Below are 18,799 nucleotides of genomic sequence, written 5' to 3' on the forward strand. Positions count from 1 at the left end.
ACAGAGACATCTCATACATGGACAAACTCTCCCGAGCTCACTGTAATCCCATTGCCATCAAACCTGGGGGTTGATAGATGCAGACGATGCATGGCAGAGGATCTGATTCCCCTGGAGATGTCGCTTCATGAAGGGCAGGCCAATGATGCCCTTCACAATCTCCGCATTTACCTTTGCAACAAGGCCATCCTGTTCCGAACAAGTGTTAGGCAGGCCAAATCCCAGGCCCTGAAAACTCGAGCTTGGTCCCAGGTGACGTCGGTGCAGCAGGCAGTCTCCCTCCATGCCAGCATATATACAAAGACAAGGAAGCAAATGATGAAACTTGAGCCAGGGCAAGACCAGCTTCAGAAATACAAACCCCTGCTTCGCGAGCAACTCAAAATCAGCACTGCAGTGGGAGACCCAAATGCCCGAGGTCAACGAAATGAATCTTTGGCTTGGTTTTGGTCTGTTGAAGTCGACCTCGGGGGTCCTGATCAATCGTGGAATGAGGAATGTGAGTTCCTGCTTGCATGTCATATCCCGCGGTTACCTGACTGGACCCATGCCAAGTTTACCGAGTCCATTGGCTGAGGGCAAAGGCACTACGGGATCGATGGAGGGAGGAAATGCTATTGGTCAAATTGGAGATGGATTGGACATGTAAGTTCTTTTTGTGGAAAACAACCCAATGGGGCGAGCACATGCAGGAATCATTGGAGAAACGACTTCCGGGTCACGGATGCTACGCCGGAAGGCAATCCCAAATGTATTCATTGCTGGCACAGGATGCGCAGGCAGCTTTTCAAGACCTACAAAATGTGTTGATAGAGGCTGGAGATGAATGAACATTGTTTTCTCATGAAATCCCTTTTTCCACATACATAGTTGAGGCCCGGGAATTGTCCGGGTCAGCCCATGTCGGAGTTTGAATTTCATATCCATCCATCAGTGATTCTTATCTTCACATCTTGACCATCTTTCACTTGTATTGCCAGCGCCATAGTCCTGTATTAGCCATGTCTGCATCTCATGCATCCACTTCTGGCACTCTGAATGCCAGGAAGCCATTACCGACCTCTGAAGCTGAGCCTTGCAACAATTTCCTGCACATTGGCAATGGCTGGATCGCGCGTCCGTGCATGCATCTCTCAATATCGGACGGAAGCTGCCAACAATGGTCTATCTGCTGACCGGATCAAGTATTTTAAAGCCGGGCTGCAATGGGAGATGAGTGTATGTTACCACTGCCCTGATGACTTTGTTGGTCAATGCTAAGAATTTGAGCAGACATTTGTCACACCACTCCTGCAGTACTCCGCTTCACAGAATATCGTGTCGGTTCTTCCGGTCCCTGTCGCTTATATCCTTAAGTTGTATCCCATGCTCACCTGGAACACAGGTTCCGGATGACGTCTTTTCATTCCACCTCCTTTCATTTCATGATGAGCCAATTGCAGGACATCCGTCCCGGATTGTGTTCGCATATACATGTCCATGGTGGAGGGGAAACAACTGGATCCCTGATCAACCATGGCAGTGGGATGAAATAATGGCTTCCTGCGTCTCTCACTACCAGTATTGGGCGGTAAGATGTTAGCTGAACTACCTTGATTGATGACTTATCTGTTTCAGCTTAATGTTGAGGATGATGCTTTGGTACTTCCAGAGAAGTTGAAAAACACTTCGACTCCACCACTCATGGGACTGAGGTTCATCAAAGAACGCATGGAAGCATTGCTGGAGGAGCAAGATCAGGGCATCAAAGACAAGATGGCAGAGGTGAAGATGTACACTGACATGTTAGAGAAATTGAGGAAAGGCAAAGGAGTGTAGTCCCATTCAGTCTTCATTGTATACAAGATGTAACATATTCTATGCATTCAAAAATCTCACATCCGAGTTCCGGACGCCCAGGTCCCGAGTCCCGAATTTCGGAGGTCGGGGTTCGGAGACCCGGAGCTCGGCAACTGTGTTGGGTGTCAGGGTATCCAGACTATTGGAGATAGCATGTGTCAGTATTTTGCGTTTCATGGTTTATGTTGGGTGAATATGGAATCGTGGATCAGGGACTCGGTATTCAGAACAGTGTCAAGTCCCAGGTCACGAGCTCCGAGTCCCGAGTGCCGAACCCTGGGTCCCGAGTCCTGAATTTCGGAGGTCGGGGTTCGGCGACCCGGAGCTCGGCAACTGTGTTGGGTGTCAGGGTACTCGGAGCATTGGAGATAGCATTTGTCAGTATTTTAAGTTTCATGGTTTATGTTTCGTGATTATGGAATCAGGTGTCAGGGACTCGGTATTGAGAACAGTGTTGAGTCCCATGTCACGAGCTCCGAGTCCCGAGTGCCGAACCCCAGGTCCCGAGTCACAAATTTCGGAGGTCGGGGTTCGGCGACCCGGAGCTCGGCAACTGCTGGGTGTGGGTTTCGGGACTCGGGACTCGGAGCTCATGACCTGGGACTCAACACTGTTCTCAATACCGAGTCCCTGACACCTGATTCCATAATCACGAAACATAAACCATGAAACTTAAAATACTGACAAATGCTATCTCCAATGCTCCGAGTACTCTGACACCCAACATAGTTGCCGAGCTCCGGGTCGCCGAGCCCCGACCTCCGAAATTCAGGACTCGGGACCCGGGGTTCAGCACTCGGGACTCGGAGCTCGTGACCTGGGACTTGACACTGTTCTGAATACCGAGTCCCTGATCCACGATTCCATATTCACCCAACATAAACCATGAAACGCAAAATACTGACACATGCTATCTCCAATAGTCTGGATACCCTGACACCCAACACAGTTGCCGAGCTCCGGGTCTCCGAACCCCGACCTCCGAAATTCGGGACTCGGGACCTGGGCGTCCGGAACTCGGTATTCAGAACAGTGTCGAGTCCGGAGTCCACAATGTCGTGGTTCAGGGTTTTGTTAAATGTGTATGGCAATAACAAATGTTAATTCGAGTGTATTTATACATCTTCCCCCAGTCTCAAATATCACGTGCTGAGGTCCGGGTGTCGGGACTAAGTACCCCGGCACTCGGAACTCCCATATGTCAAGTCCTGAGTTCCAATTATCGAATACCGAGGCTTGCATCCAAATTATTCAGGCCCACATATCACTTTGGAAATGCTCAAAATTGAGTATTGAGGTCCGGATCACAATTGGTACATGGTATTCATTTGTTGGAATGTATATAGGTCACAATGCTTGCTCTTTGTTTGATCTTTCACACGCTGTATGGACCATCCACACTAGCCCATCCACATGATGGAACACCAGCATAAATATGAACAGCATCCCTCATATACCATGCCCAAGCAATCCGATCCCCTTCCACATCATAAACTCCATGTCTCACAATCTTTCCGGAAAACGCAATCATACAGCCGGAATTGTACTTGAACTCCAGCTGAAGGTTTGGCATTGTCATCCGAGCATTGGAATAGTTCCCCATGGTGGTGAGAATGTCGAAGCATTCAGCAATGGACATGTGGTCTCGATGATGGGGGGTTTCCCGATTGGAAATGATGGAGAGGGTGTTAAACACAGATGCCCAGTACTGCAGGGCCTCCGGCATCTGTGGCAGATCCTTGCTTACTGCTATATTTCCAAGGTTTGACAAGGTTCTCAACCCTGCCCAGTACTGCTCAGGATGCATGACTCTGAGTGCCGCGGATGCGATGGCTGCTGGCCTTGCAATGGCTTTGAGGATATTCTCACAGGAAGGTCCCTTCAATGATGCAGATACCTCCGGATCGGACACATTCTTTGGGATTGGTGAGTATGACTGCCGGAATCACCATCTCATCAGATCCTACCTCGTGTCCCTGTTGAAACCATGCCGGAGATAGATTGATGCATCCGGGAGTTGCTCCAACATCTTCGGAGCCCCGGTTGAACAACCTTTGATTAGTTCGCCAATTGCCATCAGCCCTTACACTTTTTTCGAGGCTTGGAGCGAGCAAATCGGTGGCCTCCTTGATTTCCTTCTGTAGGTTCCATTAATATTCGATATCCATCCAGTAACAATGTATATTACACACCTGGGTGGTATCTGTCAGGGCGTCTGGGAGATACCATGCAATAATGGCACCGGATGCATCGAGAATTATTGCAGGTTCATCGACCAACCTTTTGCCTTCATGGCCAGGAGGACACCTCTCAATCAACCTCGCCTCTCTATGTTCATTATGCCCGGTGTCCTTCGGGGAGATCAATTTGCTATATCTTGCAATATCCATCTGCATCTGAACTGTCATGCAGGAATTTGAATGATAAATAGAATTTTCCGAATCTGCAGGAAGACCCACTGGGATTTTTAGATGCCTTTATGAGTACATCAGCCAAGCGATCGCACGCCATCACCAGATCAGTGTCTAGGTTGGGGGAAGGTATGACTGGGCCTCCTCCAGTCTTCTCTGCCTTGAATTTCTGTTCAGTATATTCCCCTGCTTCATAAGTCACAGTCAGGGCCCAAGTGCGCCAGATGTTTATGCTATCAGGAGGGGAAGGGGAAGAACCGTTCATGCTGGATGTTAATCTTGGGAAATCAGACGCTGAATGCTGGATGTCTGGACTTTGGTGTTATAGGGGGTGGAGATAGAGAGGATCAGATAAGGGAGCCATGGATAATTTTGGCTGTCAAAGATGTATTATTATCCATTGCTCAATGAAATACTACCTGATTGGAAGTGTGCTGGTCATCAGATATTCATTTGTCGACTCCTGGGTCCCGGAACTCGGAAGTCGGTACGGTTGACCCATATTTGGGTGGTCGGAATTTGGCGTCTCGTAGGGCAACACAAGCTTCGCACTGCCATATCAGGAGATCACCTGCTGCTCCGGGAACTCGGTAACTTTGATTTATTACCTCCTCTGAGTAAGGTTGACTCGCTGGTCATCAGATATTCATTTGTCGACTCCCGGGTCCCGGAACTCGGAAGTCGGTACGGTTGACCCATATTTGGGTGGTCGGAATTTGGAGTCTCATAGGGCAACACAAGCTTCGCACAGCCATGTCAGGAGATCACCTGCTGCTCCAGGAACTCGGTAACTTTGATTTATTACCTCCTCTGAGTAAGGTTGACTCGCTGGTCATCAGATATTCATTTGTCGACTCCTGGGTCCCGGAACTCGGAAGTCGGTACGGTTGACCCATATTTGGGTGGTCGGAATTTGGAGTCTCATAGGACAACACAAGCTTCGCACAGCCATGTCAGGAGATCACCTGCTGCTCCGGGAACTCAGTAACTTTGATTTATTACCTCCTCTGAGTACAGTTGACTCACATTTTGGTGGTCGGAACTTGGCTTCTCGTAGGGCAACACAAGCTTCACACCCCAGATTCCACATTCTGCAAGACAACCTAAGCACCATCAGAGGCCATGTCAAGAGAGCACCTGCTGCTCTCTTCAGAAACATCTCAACTTCGGTTGGCCATTTAACACGGAAAGTATTAACTAAATTATGTGTTGAGTTCCGGGTCCCAGAACTCGGAACTCGGAACTCGGTACAGTTGACTCCAATTCTGGTGGTCGGAACTTGGCTTCTCGTAGGGCAACACAAGCTTTGCACCCCGGATTCCACATTCTGCAAGACAACCTGTGCACCATCAAAAAGTATTAACTAACTTATGTGGTGAGTTCCAGGTCCCGGAACTCGGAACTCGGTACAGTTGACTCAAATTCTGGTGGCCGGAACTTGGCGTCTCGTAGGGCAACACAAGCTTCGCACTGCCATGTCAGGAGATCACCTGATGCTCCAGGAACTTGGTAACTTTGATTTATTACCTCCTCTGATTTGGTTGATGTACAACTACCTCAGCTCCATCATGTCTACAATTATGATACACATGGGCCCACCCATCTATATTGTATACCACCCTCGGCCCACCCATCTAATACAACATCCCATACAACACCCTCGGCCCACCCGTCTAATTTAATATGTGTCTGGGCCCACCCGTGAATGTGATAACAAGTACCTACCCATCTATCTCATACACATCTACCTTAATACACCCATCTGCATAATATCCAACTACCTCGGCCCACCCGTCTACCTAATATTCATTTACATCGGCCCACTCATCTACTCTATATATTCCCTGCATGGGCCCACCCGCCTCCATTGGGAATAATTTGCCTCCCGGCCCATCTGTCATAGTCGAGGATATTTTTATCATGGGCCCATGGTTCGCTGGCCCGTATCATACGGGATATTATGCACGTCCGTTCCCTCGTATTATACGGAGATAGGTCACTGTAATATGTGCTGTAGTGACACTATGCTCGTCCGCTAGCTTCTCGATCATCTCTGCATATGTTGTGGCAAGAGACTTCACAGCGTCATTCAACGCAGCTTCCTTTGATCGTCATTGCTCCTGAGCAATTCTTTGTGATGCCTTCTGTGCCTCTGTGAGTTTGACACCCTGGCGAGTTGTGAGTACAGGTTGTCTGGGGTTCCGTGCAGCCCATGAGGAATTGTTGCCGGTGGCGACTGCTTCTGTTGTGATGCTATCGGTGTTCGAATCAAGCACTTGCCTCTGGGTCTGACCAATGTCAGATGGTCGAGAATCCACAGATGATTCAGAATTGAATGTGGAGTTGTCGGGTGTCGGTACTTGCGTGTTAGGAGTTGGTGGTAGCTCCTCTCTACTATGGGCACTAGGGAGTTGCAGAAAACCATCGGGTACCTGCCATGTAGATGTATCTTCATACATGAGCTCAGAGAAAGACGGGAGGTTGGCATATAGAGCAGGATCCTCCCAGTTGATGTTCGTGTCTGAGCTCAAGAGGTCAGACAAACGTGTGATTGGTCATGCTGAGTTGAAGGGAATAAGATTTTGATACAAGGAGCTGTGTTCCAAAGTCGAAGGTCCGTGATTTGGAGGATATAGGGTGTCTGTAAAAGCTGTTAAAAAAAAGGAGATTAAGTTCTTGTCACTACTGAAAAATCAGAGAACTTACCGGTTTGTTGAGCTCCAGAAAATGATCCATGGTCTGCAACACGTTCAGAACAGCCGGTAGCAAAATAGTCAGGGTGGTAGCCATCAATGGAGGCGTCAGAGTGTTTGTTGCCAATGAAGTCAAACATGATTACTAGTCAGAAAGTGATGGCACAATCTACTAAATCAACGCGACGTGTTGTGAACCAAATACCGTAAAATAACACGAGTTGCTTACATTGATTGGACCTATCAAAGGCACTAGAATATGTTAACATGAACCAAACACAATAAAACAACACATGCTTACCTGGATTGCGACCTGCGACTGATAAAATGATGTAAGTTAAAAATTTTGACATCTGATGCCTTAGTCACATGTCCTTCAATTTCACCACTGAGTTTTGATTATATGAAATGGATAATAGACCTACTTACCAGTGGCGTGCACATTGCGATCAAGTGCATAGCATGTTTCAACCTAAAGAGTCAGATGTAAGCATGTGCGCATAAGCTGGAGAGTGAAGCTCTACTCCAGCGATCGGTGTATTGAGACTGTTTCGTAGCTTTTAGGTGGTGAACTCGAGTTTGCATCAACATGTACCTGGCGCCTGGGACCTATACCTACACCAGACCAGGATATTTGAGTTAAAGCATGAATCTCCCAGATCATCAATGATCTAGAAGTGTCAATCGAGATCAAGGACAAACCACACATCAATTATGATCACGCTTACCAATACCAGACCTGAATCAAAGCACGAGTCTCCCGGATCATTAATGACCTAGAAGTGTCGATCAAGGACAAACCATGCATTAATTATAAGTAGACACTTACCTATACCAGACCCGAATCAAAGCATAAATCTCCCAGATCATCAATGACCTAGTAGCAGCATCAATCAAGGACAAACCATGCATTAATTATAAGTAAATAACACTTACCTATACCAGAAAGCACGAATCTCCCAGATCATCAATGACCTAGAAGCGTCAATCAAGGACAAACCACACATTAATTATAAGTAAATAACACTTACCTCTACCAGAAAGCATGAATCTCCCAGATCATCAATGACCTAGCAGCGTCAATCAAGGACAAACCACACATTAATTATGATCATGCTTACCAATATCAAACCACCAATTCATAGAAGTGAAGTGTCAATCAAGGATGTTGACAAGTGGTCAAAGACTACCGAATCTGGTATGGATCAATATGGATCAACATGTACAAATATTCTGGATGTTTCAGCATTCTGGTTCTCCTCGCTCAGCCTATCACTGTATCTGCATTCTGGTTCTCCTCACTTGTATTCAGCATCGCTGCTGCTCTTAATAGTTTGCTGGGGCTTTCTTAGAAACAAGGCTATTCAGTGAGTACCCTTCCACGGACTTGAAGCAAGTCCCAGCTGATGTGTATAGTCAACTCTGTACAAGCAGGTCTGTCATACATTGGAGTTTGTCTTGCGGCTGTGGGGAATTATCTGACCGTCGCAGTTGTTCTAGCGTGGGCAGGCTCGAATGTGAGAGGCGACTTAAAGTGTGGAGTTGTACTAGCAATGGCCATTGGTATTAGTAACCTTGGAGGGTACGTCGTATTAACATACATACAAACTATTTGCCTGCTCATGCTTGGCTCAGTGTCTGTTCCTCCTTCATCTATGTTGACCCGCCATGCTTCCACATTGAACATGGCACCAACATGGGATTTATTTCACTTTCGTATGTCTCATCAGTCTTCCGAACTGCAACATAATAATATGATCTTCTAACAGAATCATAATGAGTATCTTCGCTATGTGGAACTACAACCAGCTGAACAGAAAGAAAGAAGCGCAGTGTCTGGCAGAAAACATTGGCAACGATAGAAGATATGAATTCAAGGACATAGGCGATGCCAGTCCGCTTTTCAGGTGAGTTCTATCACTTGTCCGCAATGCTACCTTAACTAATTGATATGTAAGGTATACCATATGAAACATACAGCTAATTCAAGCTGTCCTGGAGCATTTTTTTTATATCACTTCAGGAATAAGGCGCACACCTACATCTCATTTGTAATAGTACTGGCATAATGTGGCTTAGCATAGACGATCTTATAAGTTGATGACAACAATGAAACCTCATTCTATACAACGTCCCCTCCCAATTTCCTGGAAGCTCCTGGTCTCCAAAATACATCAAAGGTGACTTCCTTATGAGGCTCTTGTGTCAGGTTCGTGTTAAGCTGCAGAGAAGTCACACTTGGATATAGTATATGACGATGTGGCCTGGGACTGCTTCAAGTAGACATTTTATATTGTATCTGTCCTTGGTGCCAGTGATAGTAAATGGAGGCTGGCCATCAGCTTGCTTTGATCTGTAATTTTGATAAGAAGTTACGCCATAATTAATGTAGCGCAGAAAGAAATGTCGAGCGAGTCGGACAATGATGTACTACAGTACTGGTACTTCAGCAAGTCACATGTAGTACTGATCTATAATTCAAAGGAGATTTATGATTTGGTGTACTCAAACTCAATTCATGTTACTTCATTCACACAAGTAACTAGTCATTTCTAAGGTCTGAATCATGTACTTCAAGGCCCAAAAGAAAGAAAAAGGTATTTCATTCATTTGTTAATGTGACTGGAGCAAATCTTGAGTAAATCCAAAACATCGCAATGGTCACCAGTTAGTAGTAATGCCTAATTCAGACCTCACACAACACATCTTCACGTCGGACAACGCATCTTCACATCGCACAATGCATCTTAGTTATCATCAATAACCAGTAACCTATTGATATTTCCACTAATACTAACTCCTAATATGACATACATGGTACTAAGTAGCACTGTTATTCTATGTAGGACAGGACAATGTATCAAATATGCGCATTGCTCATCTGCTCTGAGAGATCCTCAATATGAGACCAAATGTCTTCTTCATCCGAGGACATAGTCTGTGATTTGGTGGGCCAGAATGGGGAACCAGGCATCGGAATTGCACAAAGCTCACCATTTTTATAGGCGCGAGTGTACTGCACGAGGGCTTCCTGGAACATATCACATTTGTAGTGGATATTACCACTGACACGATTCACCCGCTGTGCGACATCATTCCTGAAAGCACGATAATGCAAAATTAGATATGAGCAGATGCGTTTTGATGAACTACATACCAGTGAAAGAAAAGTCCAACTTGTTGCCCCACAGTAATGACATAGAACTTGCTGTTATGCCCTTCTGGAGGTGAATTGAATGTGCTTTGGTGGGGAATTGATGGGCCATAGAGTGGTGCGTGTGGGGATGCCAAAATGGTTGTTCGAGTGGATGACAGTGAGGCTTGGGTGCGGGACCATGCAGATGGTGCCACTCGAGATCAAATAGAGCTGGGAGTATTTTGGGAGGGAGAAGCGAATGTTTGATTGACTTCTGTGGTGCAAGTCCTTAATATTTTTGTGGTGCTGGTTCTTGTCCGTGTCTTGGCAGTACCAGGTGCCGAAGTCTCGGTGGTCACGGTAGTCTTTGTTTCATGCACTTCAAGTGACGTGACTTTGTGGGAATGTGTGAGAGGTGCTGCCAGTGTCAACCAGTCAGATGTATACATAATATTCAGTATATATATCTTACCATCTGCCTCAGGATCTTCAGATGAACTGTGATGCATGACACTTGCTCAATTGACAAGTAAGTGGCGGCCTAGAAACGCGAGATCAGTATTGTATCACGTGAATCTGTTGAATGGCACATCAATCACTTGACAAATTGAGAATAATTGAGAATCAAAACATCAGAAAATGACGACAAGCCGTAGTTCACACACACGCCATCACACTGGACTAGCGTCTACAAAAATTTGACATGTTGTGTCCTCACGTGATCCTCGTCGTCGGGGCTCTGGGCCTACTCAGGAGGTACTCGGGCCAAGAAAAATTGCTGAACGAGCAGCAAGTGCTATAGAACGGTGGAGGGCTCGACTGCAAGGTACATAGTGACTATTGCTACTTGATAATGATTATATGATTCCAACGACTTACCTCAGAAATGTCTGCTGATCAACGGCATGCCCTAGAGGCGCTGCATGACCATGGCAATGTCACGGATGATAATGCCCAGGTGGACGACGACGACGACTCCTATGGTGCCTGGGATGTTCTCGATGGAACCCAGCCACTCGATATAAGTCATGGAGGGGGAGAACTGCAGGAACTCACCCATGGGATTGCTGGTGATTTTTAAAATGTGTAAGTCCAATTTGAAGGTAAAAGATGGCTCACTGCATACCTTGAAGCCATAGTAGACAGTCAGTTCATCGTAAAGACTACCGGTCACGACGCGATCGAACACAACATGGGATTGAGGTGTTTGACTACCAAATGCCAGCACTAATTACAGCGTACCTTATATGGAGTCTGGAGAGAGATGAGAAACATGGAATGGGATTTTTTGAGAGGCAGAAAGATGTTGATGCCGATGACGTCAATGCTGGCCAAGTGTTTATCGAAGTTGTTGATATACATCGTGAGTATTGAATGTTTATTTACTTTGCTTCAATTACAAAGTTCTACAGATGCTGAGAAAGTGCACCTTTCAATTCTCTCATCCAACATGTATCTTGCTTCAGCACTCATCCACCACGGTGTCATTCCCTGTTCCCCGATTAATCCTTCAGTCGGCATGACCATTGACTGCCTGGAGTTTTATTGTATCGCATGCCAGCGCTGCCCAAACTTCTCTATTCAAGCATTTATGAAGACTCTCTGTGATTTGCAAGGTGTGAGTCATAACATCACACTAACACTATCTATACAACAATGATTCATTATTTATCTAGAAATGTTTCCATAGCTACCTGTCACGCCAATTGTTGATCGCTTTGGATCTTTACTTGCTCATTTGCACGCAGGTTCGTTCACTGGTCCAGGAGGCAATAGGACGAAGTGCTATCGACTGGAACCTCAAACATGCATGTCCTGCATGTTTGTATACCCTGGATGTGGAACCTCAACTCAAATTTAGTCTGTTGTACACAATGGATGGAAACGATTCACTCAAGCGAGTCCTCAAGCGAGTCCCCAATGAGGAGCATGCCGAAGATTTAGTATCACGGAACAATCCTCAGTCATCAGAGCTCCTGACATCTCAATCCATCGTAGACTATCGTTACTTGACCAGGGAGTATGTGGATTCTTTCACAGACGCGTTAAACCCTCAAGTTGATTTGTTCAATGATGATGACGAGGTAAGCTTCACCTACTACAACTCTACTGACTAATGCTTTGATAGGATAATAACCCTTGTGCAGGTCAATGGAAAAATATGAAGGACGACAAAACGAAATGGATGTGGGGAGTTTTTGATGAGTCGGGGATCTTTATGGCAGTGTGTCGACACAGTTTTACACTTATCATTGCAGACATGGTGCAGAGTGGTGAACGGTATGTTCAATTCTTTATTGCAATGTATTCAGGTTAGCGACTAACAACATTCCAGTGCAAAATATCCACTTGCTGTTGTCTCAAGGCTACTCGATACATTCGGACACAACCTTGGCGGGGGATACAACATTGGATGTAGGTTCAAGACCACACTCTCTCGCAGCTCTCTTGGTCCTCATGCTCGTACCCTGAATCACACCTCACTTGTCGGAGCTTTTCATGGTCATGCCCACCGCCGTTTATGTCAACTAGATCACCTCACAACGTATGTCACTGGTCTCGGCTTAGAAGACCTCAAGGGTTATGAACAGACATTCTCAAAGTCAAATGCGCTCGCTCCTGCCACTCGTTATGCGAGTGTGTTTCACCGTTGTCAAGCAATCTTAGGTTATTTCGAGCACAATGACGAATTTGAAATATATCATAATTTGAGTGAGTTGCATGCCTTGTATTATGTTTTGTCTGATGGGTTCATTGGTAGCTACGTTCCTATACAACAACTACAAACAGGCGCTTGACATTCTGTATGATGGCCAGACTGTTCTTCCATGCCTGATGTAGGAACTCGGTGTCACGGACAAATCAGAACTCGAGGTGTGGCTCGAGAATGAACGTGCGTATCTCCTAAGTCATGCACATGAGCCAGAGCAGGAAACTCTTCAAATGGAATATTGGCAGAAGCTCGTGAACTTGTCCGCAAGCAAGTACGTACCTATTTTCTTTGATCCCTGCGACGACACTTATCTCTAGTATTAGGAAGGAATTAGATGGGACAGCATGGTCTCTGACCACGCCAGGATCATCCTTTGGACAGGCTGACATTAGCATGACAGTAAGACTCAAGACAGCACGCCGTCATGCACTAGAGAATTACAAGAAGGACCTCAAAATCATCCATGACCTGGAGATGAAGCTTGGTGTGGACAAACATTGGCAGCCTGAAGATATCGAGTGGCAAAACGCTGGATGGCTCGTCGCCAACAGGAAGTACCAGCTGGCATTGGACACACTCGAAGGACTAATTGTTGCCAGGATCTTCGAACTCTCCAAGATGAATAGGGCAGGAACAGGTATATCGTCGATTTTTGTTTGAAATATGTACTCAATGTGCATTGTAACTAGGCTATAAAATGCAAAAACACATCAGCAAGGCCCTCCAAGTCCAGTCTGCAGCCATCCGTACAGCTCTCAATCGCTATAACCTCACTGCTCGTGCATTATCCTCACCACATCCAGCACTGAAGTGGGAAGATGTTGTTGAGTACGCATTCCTTGCAGATTTCGAGCTTCTCCGTGACGCACGCAAGGATATTTCGCAACGCCTGTGGGCTACTCCATCTGGTCGCCATGCAATGGACTTATATTTCAAGATGTGTCATGCGAGGGAAGAAATCAAGTGTCTGAATGTAGAGATCAGGCATGTGGCTACGTATCTGCAAGACGAGAGACATTACCTGGAGGAATGCGAGATCCTATTGCACACACTGCACCCAGGTTTGGCCCATCAAGTACAGATCCTCCGGAACATGCACGGCCGCTTCCTGGATTATCACTGCCAGCGGCTGCAAGACATTGCGGGGCTACCTGGGTTTTCCAGGACACTGCTCCCTGGGCAGGCCCTGCACAACAGCCCAGGAGAGAGCGCGTCCTCTCCGTCAGTTCAGGTGCCTCATAAACTGTGTCCTGCTGCTGTCAATGAGTCGTTGGCCTTAGGGACTTTGAGTGGGGATGAGGATGGGCTTGAAGACCTGGAGGAGGAGGAAGACGATGAGCAATTGGCGGAAGAGGAGTCTCACACCTTGCAGGATATCCTAGAGGTCTCAGGTCACGATTAATACATCTTCTATACTTCACTCCCTGTAGTTATGTAAGCATTTGACAATGGACGGTGTACACTATGTACACTATGTACACGCAAGGAGTATCTGACATAAGCACGGGACTTTCCTAGCCGCCGGCATCTATGAATAGATCAGGAACATCGGCACTATGTCCGGATGTGTCAGGTTGTCGCCAGGTAAGCTTATAAGGGCCATAAATATTCACAATTATTCGTACTGGCAGGGAATCACTCAAAGTGCCTCGACTTAGACCGGCCACACCGACACAGTGGTACGTCTAACAGGCCTGACAACGTGGGAGCCTCAGGTGCACGGTGTAGCTGATAGGAGTAGCACAATCTTGAGGCCAGAGATATCTGACTCGGTGACAGCCTAGGCTTTCTCAGCGAACTTCAAGTTAATAGTGGCCATAAGCTAGATGGCGGGTAGCAAAGAGATAGGAAATGGTTGATTTTTGGTGACGCCTTTCGTGTAGACGAATGTTAATGATGGTTGGTGTTGTCACGGTCGGACTCGAGCGGCAGAAAGTTGCTGGTGTGACCAGGTCTTCGAGGTCTTGCCATAATGTTATTATGCTGCACATGGGAACCAAAGGCCCCGGGACAGCTCGTAACTTGCGGTGTTCTCGTATCGCTTATCGCGTTGAGCAAGCGAAGATGGCAGCCAGAGGAAACAGTAGCGCACCTAACGAACTCCCCAAATCCCTCCTCACCGCAAGAACAAATGCGGCAATCATCCTCCCCATCAGCAAGTCGGCGCTAAAGCAGCAGTTCGGACGAATAATCAAAGAAGAATCATCAAACATCATGAAAAACTCACCGCGATACAAACGCCTTCATGAAATCGACGCAACGGCTCCCTCGAAACACTTCTCAAAGCTGATAGAAAAACTCCCGCGCCGACACTCTTCACTCCTTTTCCAACTTCGTTCAGGACACGCCCCGCTAAACAAGCACCTACATCGTATCGCAAAAGTACCCAGCCCCAAATGTCAGCAATGCGGCGAACGCGAGGAAACGGTCCACCATTTTATAATCACCTGCCCAAAGTACATAACACAACGCCTTGCACTCCAATTCGAACTCGGCCCGCAGACCAATCACCTCAAGAACCTGCTGAACAATTCAAAGTGTATCAAACCTCTACTGCGCTTCATAGCAAGTACGCACAGAATGGAACAGACCTTTGGTGACGTCACACCACCCGCAGACGAAGATGACAAAGAAGAATGAACGAGCTTGCACTCCCACTATCGCCTTTAGCTGGCCTTAACTGTCCTCGTATTCCACCTGGACCAATGATTGTACACCACCGGACACACATAAACAAATAGTACGCTACAGTAAATACTCGCATGTTTTGTCTACCATAGGGCTATGCCCCAACGGACAATAAACACTGACCCAAAAAAAAAAAAAAAAAAAAATCGCTTATCGCAAGGTTTTCTATCTTATAATCAACGACGTGCTCAGAGCAGAACTCTTCCCTAGATCAAACCAGCATGGCTAATGCTACAACCGTTTCGTGCCCCATCTCTGGTCACTCAATTCTTGTTATCATGTAGCTCCGCTGAATATATCTAATAGGTGTCACTGTCGATTTCAGCAAGTCGGGAAAGGATGTAGAGTTTGCTGAAGTATTGATTGGCAATGATTTCCGTTGGCCGATTAGACCCCAAGCAGGAAGGAGTTGGCGAGTGACATTTCCGGAGACCATGTAACTTTCAAGTACTCGACCCTAACACATGTCCGACTCACTTGAGTTGCTTCTGTGTCTTTTTCCCTCAGATTGCTTTCTTATCCGGATGCGTTTCTCTTACGCATATGGTACAAGGAACATTTTAAAACCAAATTGAAGCATGAAGACATTCATATCGACCTAGGTGACACGTTCCTCGCATATAGCGCAAGCGAAGGACAAAGTGAGACAATAATCGCACTCTCGCCTCAATCACTCACGAACCCAACCTCGCATCTGTAGCATACATAATGTGGCACGGAAACATCAAGATCGCCGTGGACTTTTCCGAGAATACTTCAACCGAAGTAAGGATCCACGTCTGGCATCGAAACCATCTAACTCGTAGATTAAGCTCCTCCCTACCACTTCCGGAATGATTGAGCGCTGTCCTCGGTGAGTCAGGATGATCATAACGTGCCGTTCTTGAGGATGACGCTCCCAAGATTTCGAATTCTGGTGATAGGAAAGGTATCTGGTTTATCCGATCTCAGGCCAGTGTTGACGACGTGACTTTAATAGGTCGGCGTTGGAAAGTCATCACTGATTGACCACGTTTTTGGAGTAGGCACAAACACGGTGGGTTGAATGTAACCATTCAACGAGCACAGGTACTCATATTGTCAATAGACCGTCGCCCACAATCAGCCAGGCGAGGCCGACATCGACAGAGAGTTTATCTCATCGCACAACGACAAGTTTGTCCTCCACGATAGCAAAGGCTTCGAACCAGGCGAAGAAGACAACCTCAATCTTGTCCGAGATTTTATTAACCGTCGGAGTGCAATGCCTGATTTGAAAGATAAGCTGCACGCTGTTTGGTAGGGATTCTATCTCGATCATTCCGTTATGGTGGACTGACAAAATACACGCAAGGCTTTGTTTTCAGATCCCTTTTGCCGGCGGACGTTTCCTAGAGACGGGGGCCGAGAAATTCTTGACATGGAAACGTGATGGAATCCTGGGAGACAGTGAGTGAATCGATGAATATACCTTTGCCACGTCGGAGCTCACACTTTGTCAAAGTTCCCGTTATCGTGGTTCTTACTAAATACGATAAGCTCGTTGATGACATAGAGCTAAATCTAGATGACTCTACTGATGGATTGAGCGACGAAGCCTTCAAGAAACTCGTCAAGGATAACGCTGATATGGAGATTCACGACAACTGCATTGGACCTCTAGAGCGATCTGCAGGGTCTGATATTCCCCATGCTACGATATCTAGTGCGTACCAATACCCTGACAGATTCATACGTGCCTCTGAAGTCAATATTGCAGCCGAAGCTGGCTACAAGGAGACGCTCGCCAGCCTAATCCAACTAACTGAAAAGCACGTCAGCAAGCATTCTACGCCTGAGGCTGCAGTGATGACCTCCATTGCTCAGCGGGTGCATTCTGGACTCAAAGTAGAGACGTTGATTAAGTGAGTCTTGCTTGCTTTATTCCTATCTGGCGATTTACGCAGCATCAGGGTCGGCAAGACAAGTTTGTTTCAGTTTCGCGTTGATGATTAGTGAGTACGATCTAAATTCTTATGTCTTGCAGGATATTGGAAGGCGCTTCGATCAGGCCCATCATTCAAGAACTGCCAGATGTGGGATTGTCTGGATGTGCTTCACACTGACATAGTCGAAGTATGGAACTTCCGTGACCCTCACAAGGTGATGGGTATCTTATTTGTCGTCGTCGCATCCTCCCTAACGTGATTTATACGTAGTACTTGCGCAGTCAAGAGTTCAGGAAATTGATATTAGACATGGTCGATGGGACACAAGTTGGACCGATAGCTGATCCCGACAAAACCGTGTAGGCTGGTTTTTTACGTCACAGATGAATCTTTATCTCACTGAATGTTTACAGCACTACTAGATTCTCCATGGTTGGCACTGTCGCAAGCGTCCTGGCGGGACCTGCGGCTCCCATCGTGGTACCAATCGTAGCAGGTGTCGTATTTGGTGCATGGGTTTATGATGTATACCAAACATCGTGCGCACTACTATTTTTTCATGTGCGGAAGGCTATTGACACTGCTTTGTCAGCGACGTGGTGCTTCAGCGCTTCATGGCCTACATCGCCCACCTAGCGCTTGTGTTGCGGACACTTTTTATCGTGTCAGAAAGCCAAGAACTCACTCGTAGGGCCATCAAACTCGCAGTCGAATTCTACCTCGCCTCTCCAATGTGCGGAGAAGTTGTTATTCGAATTCAGGATCATATTCGGCAATTGAAAGTCTTGGAACGCCGGGATAGTGATATCTTGAACAAGATCGAAGAGGTGGTACAATTTTATAAGATCGATGAGGCAGAAATGTCCAAACTTCGGGAAAAGCTCCATGGACATTTGGTGGATGAATCATGGTAAATGGAGAAGTGGTAGTACCCGATTGTTTCTTTCGTGAGTGATTTTGCGCGTGGGTACTGTCTGAGTGCTGACACGATCGCAGACAGTGTTCGCTTTACTATACAGCTGGATTTATGGCCAATCATAACAATGTAACCTACGTCATACTGTGTTCTATTACCGTCGTATACTTACTGCTAGACTCGAGCCCTCCAACGTGCCAAGCTAAACATTGTAACAGTTCTTAAAACTTGGCACCATGCACAGACAATCGTTTGACGCGTTCTGACTAGGCCTTGGTGGACTGGATTTAGATAGATGATCATAATATGATTCTTCCCCGACTCGCCGAGGTTCTAGATGAGTCTGGTGCAAGGAGTACGTGCTTGTGCTTGAGCTTTGAACTTGGTGTTGGATCCAAGTTGGACCCACGTTCGTATATATTTGGCGAGCGTGATGAGGATTTTATACGGAACTTTTTTATTATGGCCCAACGATGCAGTGTACTAACCAGTGTAT

General features: G+C 46.5%; 7 protein-coding genes across 7 annotated transcripts; 4 read left to right on the forward strand and 3 right to left on the reverse strand.

Annotated features, from left to right (window-relative positions):
• Nucleotides 1–90: 90 nt before the first annotated feature.
• On the forward strand, nucleotides 91–830 carry HD556DRAFT_1458575 (uncharacterized protein; the record flags this gene model as incomplete). The annotated part of the gene is made up of 2 exons (XM_041308195.1): nucleotides 91–499; nucleotides 556–830. 2 exons carry the CDS (start codon nucleotides 91–93, stop codon nucleotides 828–830), a joined length of 684 nt encoding a protein of 227 aa, XP_041152878.1.
• Nucleotides 831–989: 159 nt separating this feature from the next.
• HD556DRAFT_1458581 (uncharacterized protein) lies at nucleotides 990–1,818 on the forward strand (the record flags this gene model as incomplete). Its single annotated transcript, XM_041308196.1, has 4 exons — nucleotides 990–1,218; nucleotides 1,273–1,332; nucleotides 1,385–1,570; nucleotides 1,618–1,818. Exons 1-4 carry the CDS (start codon nucleotides 1,039–1,041, stop codon nucleotides 1,816–1,818), a joined length of 627 nt encoding a protein of 208 aa, XP_041152879.1. The 5' UTR covers nucleotides 990–1,038.
• A 1,699-nt stretch (nucleotides 1,819–3,517) lies between these two features.
• On the reverse strand, nucleotides 3,518–4,226 carry HD556DRAFT_1189911 (uncharacterized protein; the record flags this gene model as incomplete). Its single annotated transcript, XM_041296144.1, has 3 exons — nucleotides 3,518–3,754; nucleotides 3,807–3,977; nucleotides 4,032–4,226. Coding segments are annotated over 3 exons (603 nt in total), but the record flags the coding sequence as incomplete, so codon positions are not given.
• Nucleotides 4,227–6,361: 2,135 nt separating this feature from the next.
• On the reverse strand, nucleotides 6,362–8,630 carry HD556DRAFT_1314263 (uncharacterized protein; the record flags this gene model as incomplete). Its single annotated transcript, XM_041300908.1, has 13 exons — nucleotides 6,362–6,771; nucleotides 6,840–6,900; nucleotides 6,957–6,989; nucleotides 7,173–7,183; nucleotides 7,245–7,256; nucleotides 7,373–7,415; nucleotides 7,539–7,558; nucleotides 7,672–7,682; nucleotides 7,773–7,820; nucleotides 7,880–7,918; nucleotides 7,975–7,976; nucleotides 8,427–8,517; nucleotides 8,545–8,630. 13 exons carry the CDS (start codon nucleotides 8,628–8,630, stop codon nucleotides 6,362–6,364), a joined length of 867 nt encoding a protein of 288 aa, XP_041152881.1.
• A 1,173-nt stretch (nucleotides 8,631–9,803) lies between these two features.
• On the reverse strand, nucleotides 9,804–10,213 carry HD556DRAFT_1249911 (uncharacterized protein; the record flags this gene model as incomplete). The annotated part of the gene is made up of 2 exons (XM_041298884.1): nucleotides 9,804–10,041; nucleotides 10,101–10,213. Coding segments are annotated over 2 exons (351 nt in total), but the record flags the coding sequence as incomplete, so codon positions are not given.
• Nucleotides 10,214–11,529: 1,316 nt separating this feature from the next.
• HD556DRAFT_1435129 (uncharacterized protein) lies at nucleotides 11,530–14,194 on the forward strand (the record flags this gene model as incomplete). Its single annotated transcript, XM_041305392.1, has 9 exons — nucleotides 11,530–11,697; nucleotides 11,756–12,163; nucleotides 12,208–12,359; nucleotides 12,415–12,791; nucleotides 12,841–12,899; nucleotides 12,921–13,063; nucleotides 13,116–13,429; nucleotides 13,482–14,013; nucleotides 14,083–14,194. The coding sequence occupies 9 exons, from the start codon at nucleotides 11,530–11,532 to the stop codon at nucleotides 14,192–14,194; spliced, it is 2,265 nt and encodes a 754-aa protein (XP_041152883.1).
• A 1,523-nt stretch (nucleotides 14,195–15,717) lies between these two features.
• On the forward strand, nucleotides 15,718–18,664 carry HD556DRAFT_1422324 (uncharacterized protein). The gene is made up of 17 exons (XM_041304517.1): nucleotides 15,718–15,738; nucleotides 15,787–15,916; nucleotides 15,988–16,121; nucleotides 16,181–16,245; nucleotides 16,293–16,333; nucleotides 16,384–16,408; nucleotides 16,460–16,516; nucleotides 16,568–16,758; nucleotides 16,814–16,908; nucleotides 16,964–17,164; nucleotides 17,219–17,363; nucleotides 17,412–17,425; nucleotides 17,486–17,601; nucleotides 17,658–17,746; nucleotides 17,801–17,926; nucleotides 17,980–18,334; nucleotides 18,384–18,664. Exons 4-16 carry the CDS (start codon nucleotides 16,189–16,191, stop codon nucleotides 18,299–18,301), a joined length of 1,479 nt encoding a protein of 492 aa, XP_041152884.1. The 5' UTR covers nucleotides 15,718–15,738; nucleotides 15,787–15,916; nucleotides 15,988–16,121; nucleotides 16,181–16,188; the 3' UTR covers nucleotides 18,302–18,334; nucleotides 18,384–18,664.
• The last annotated feature ends 135 nt before the right edge of the window (nucleotides 18,665–18,799 follow it).

The sequence above is a fragment of the Suillus plorans genome, assembly GCF_016647745.1.
Source record: "Suillus plorans strain S12 chromosome Unknown HD556scaffold_111, whole genome shotgun sequence".
Lineage (NCBI taxonomy): Eukaryota > Fungi > Basidiomycota > Agaricomycetes > Boletales > Suillaceae > Suillus > Suillus plorans.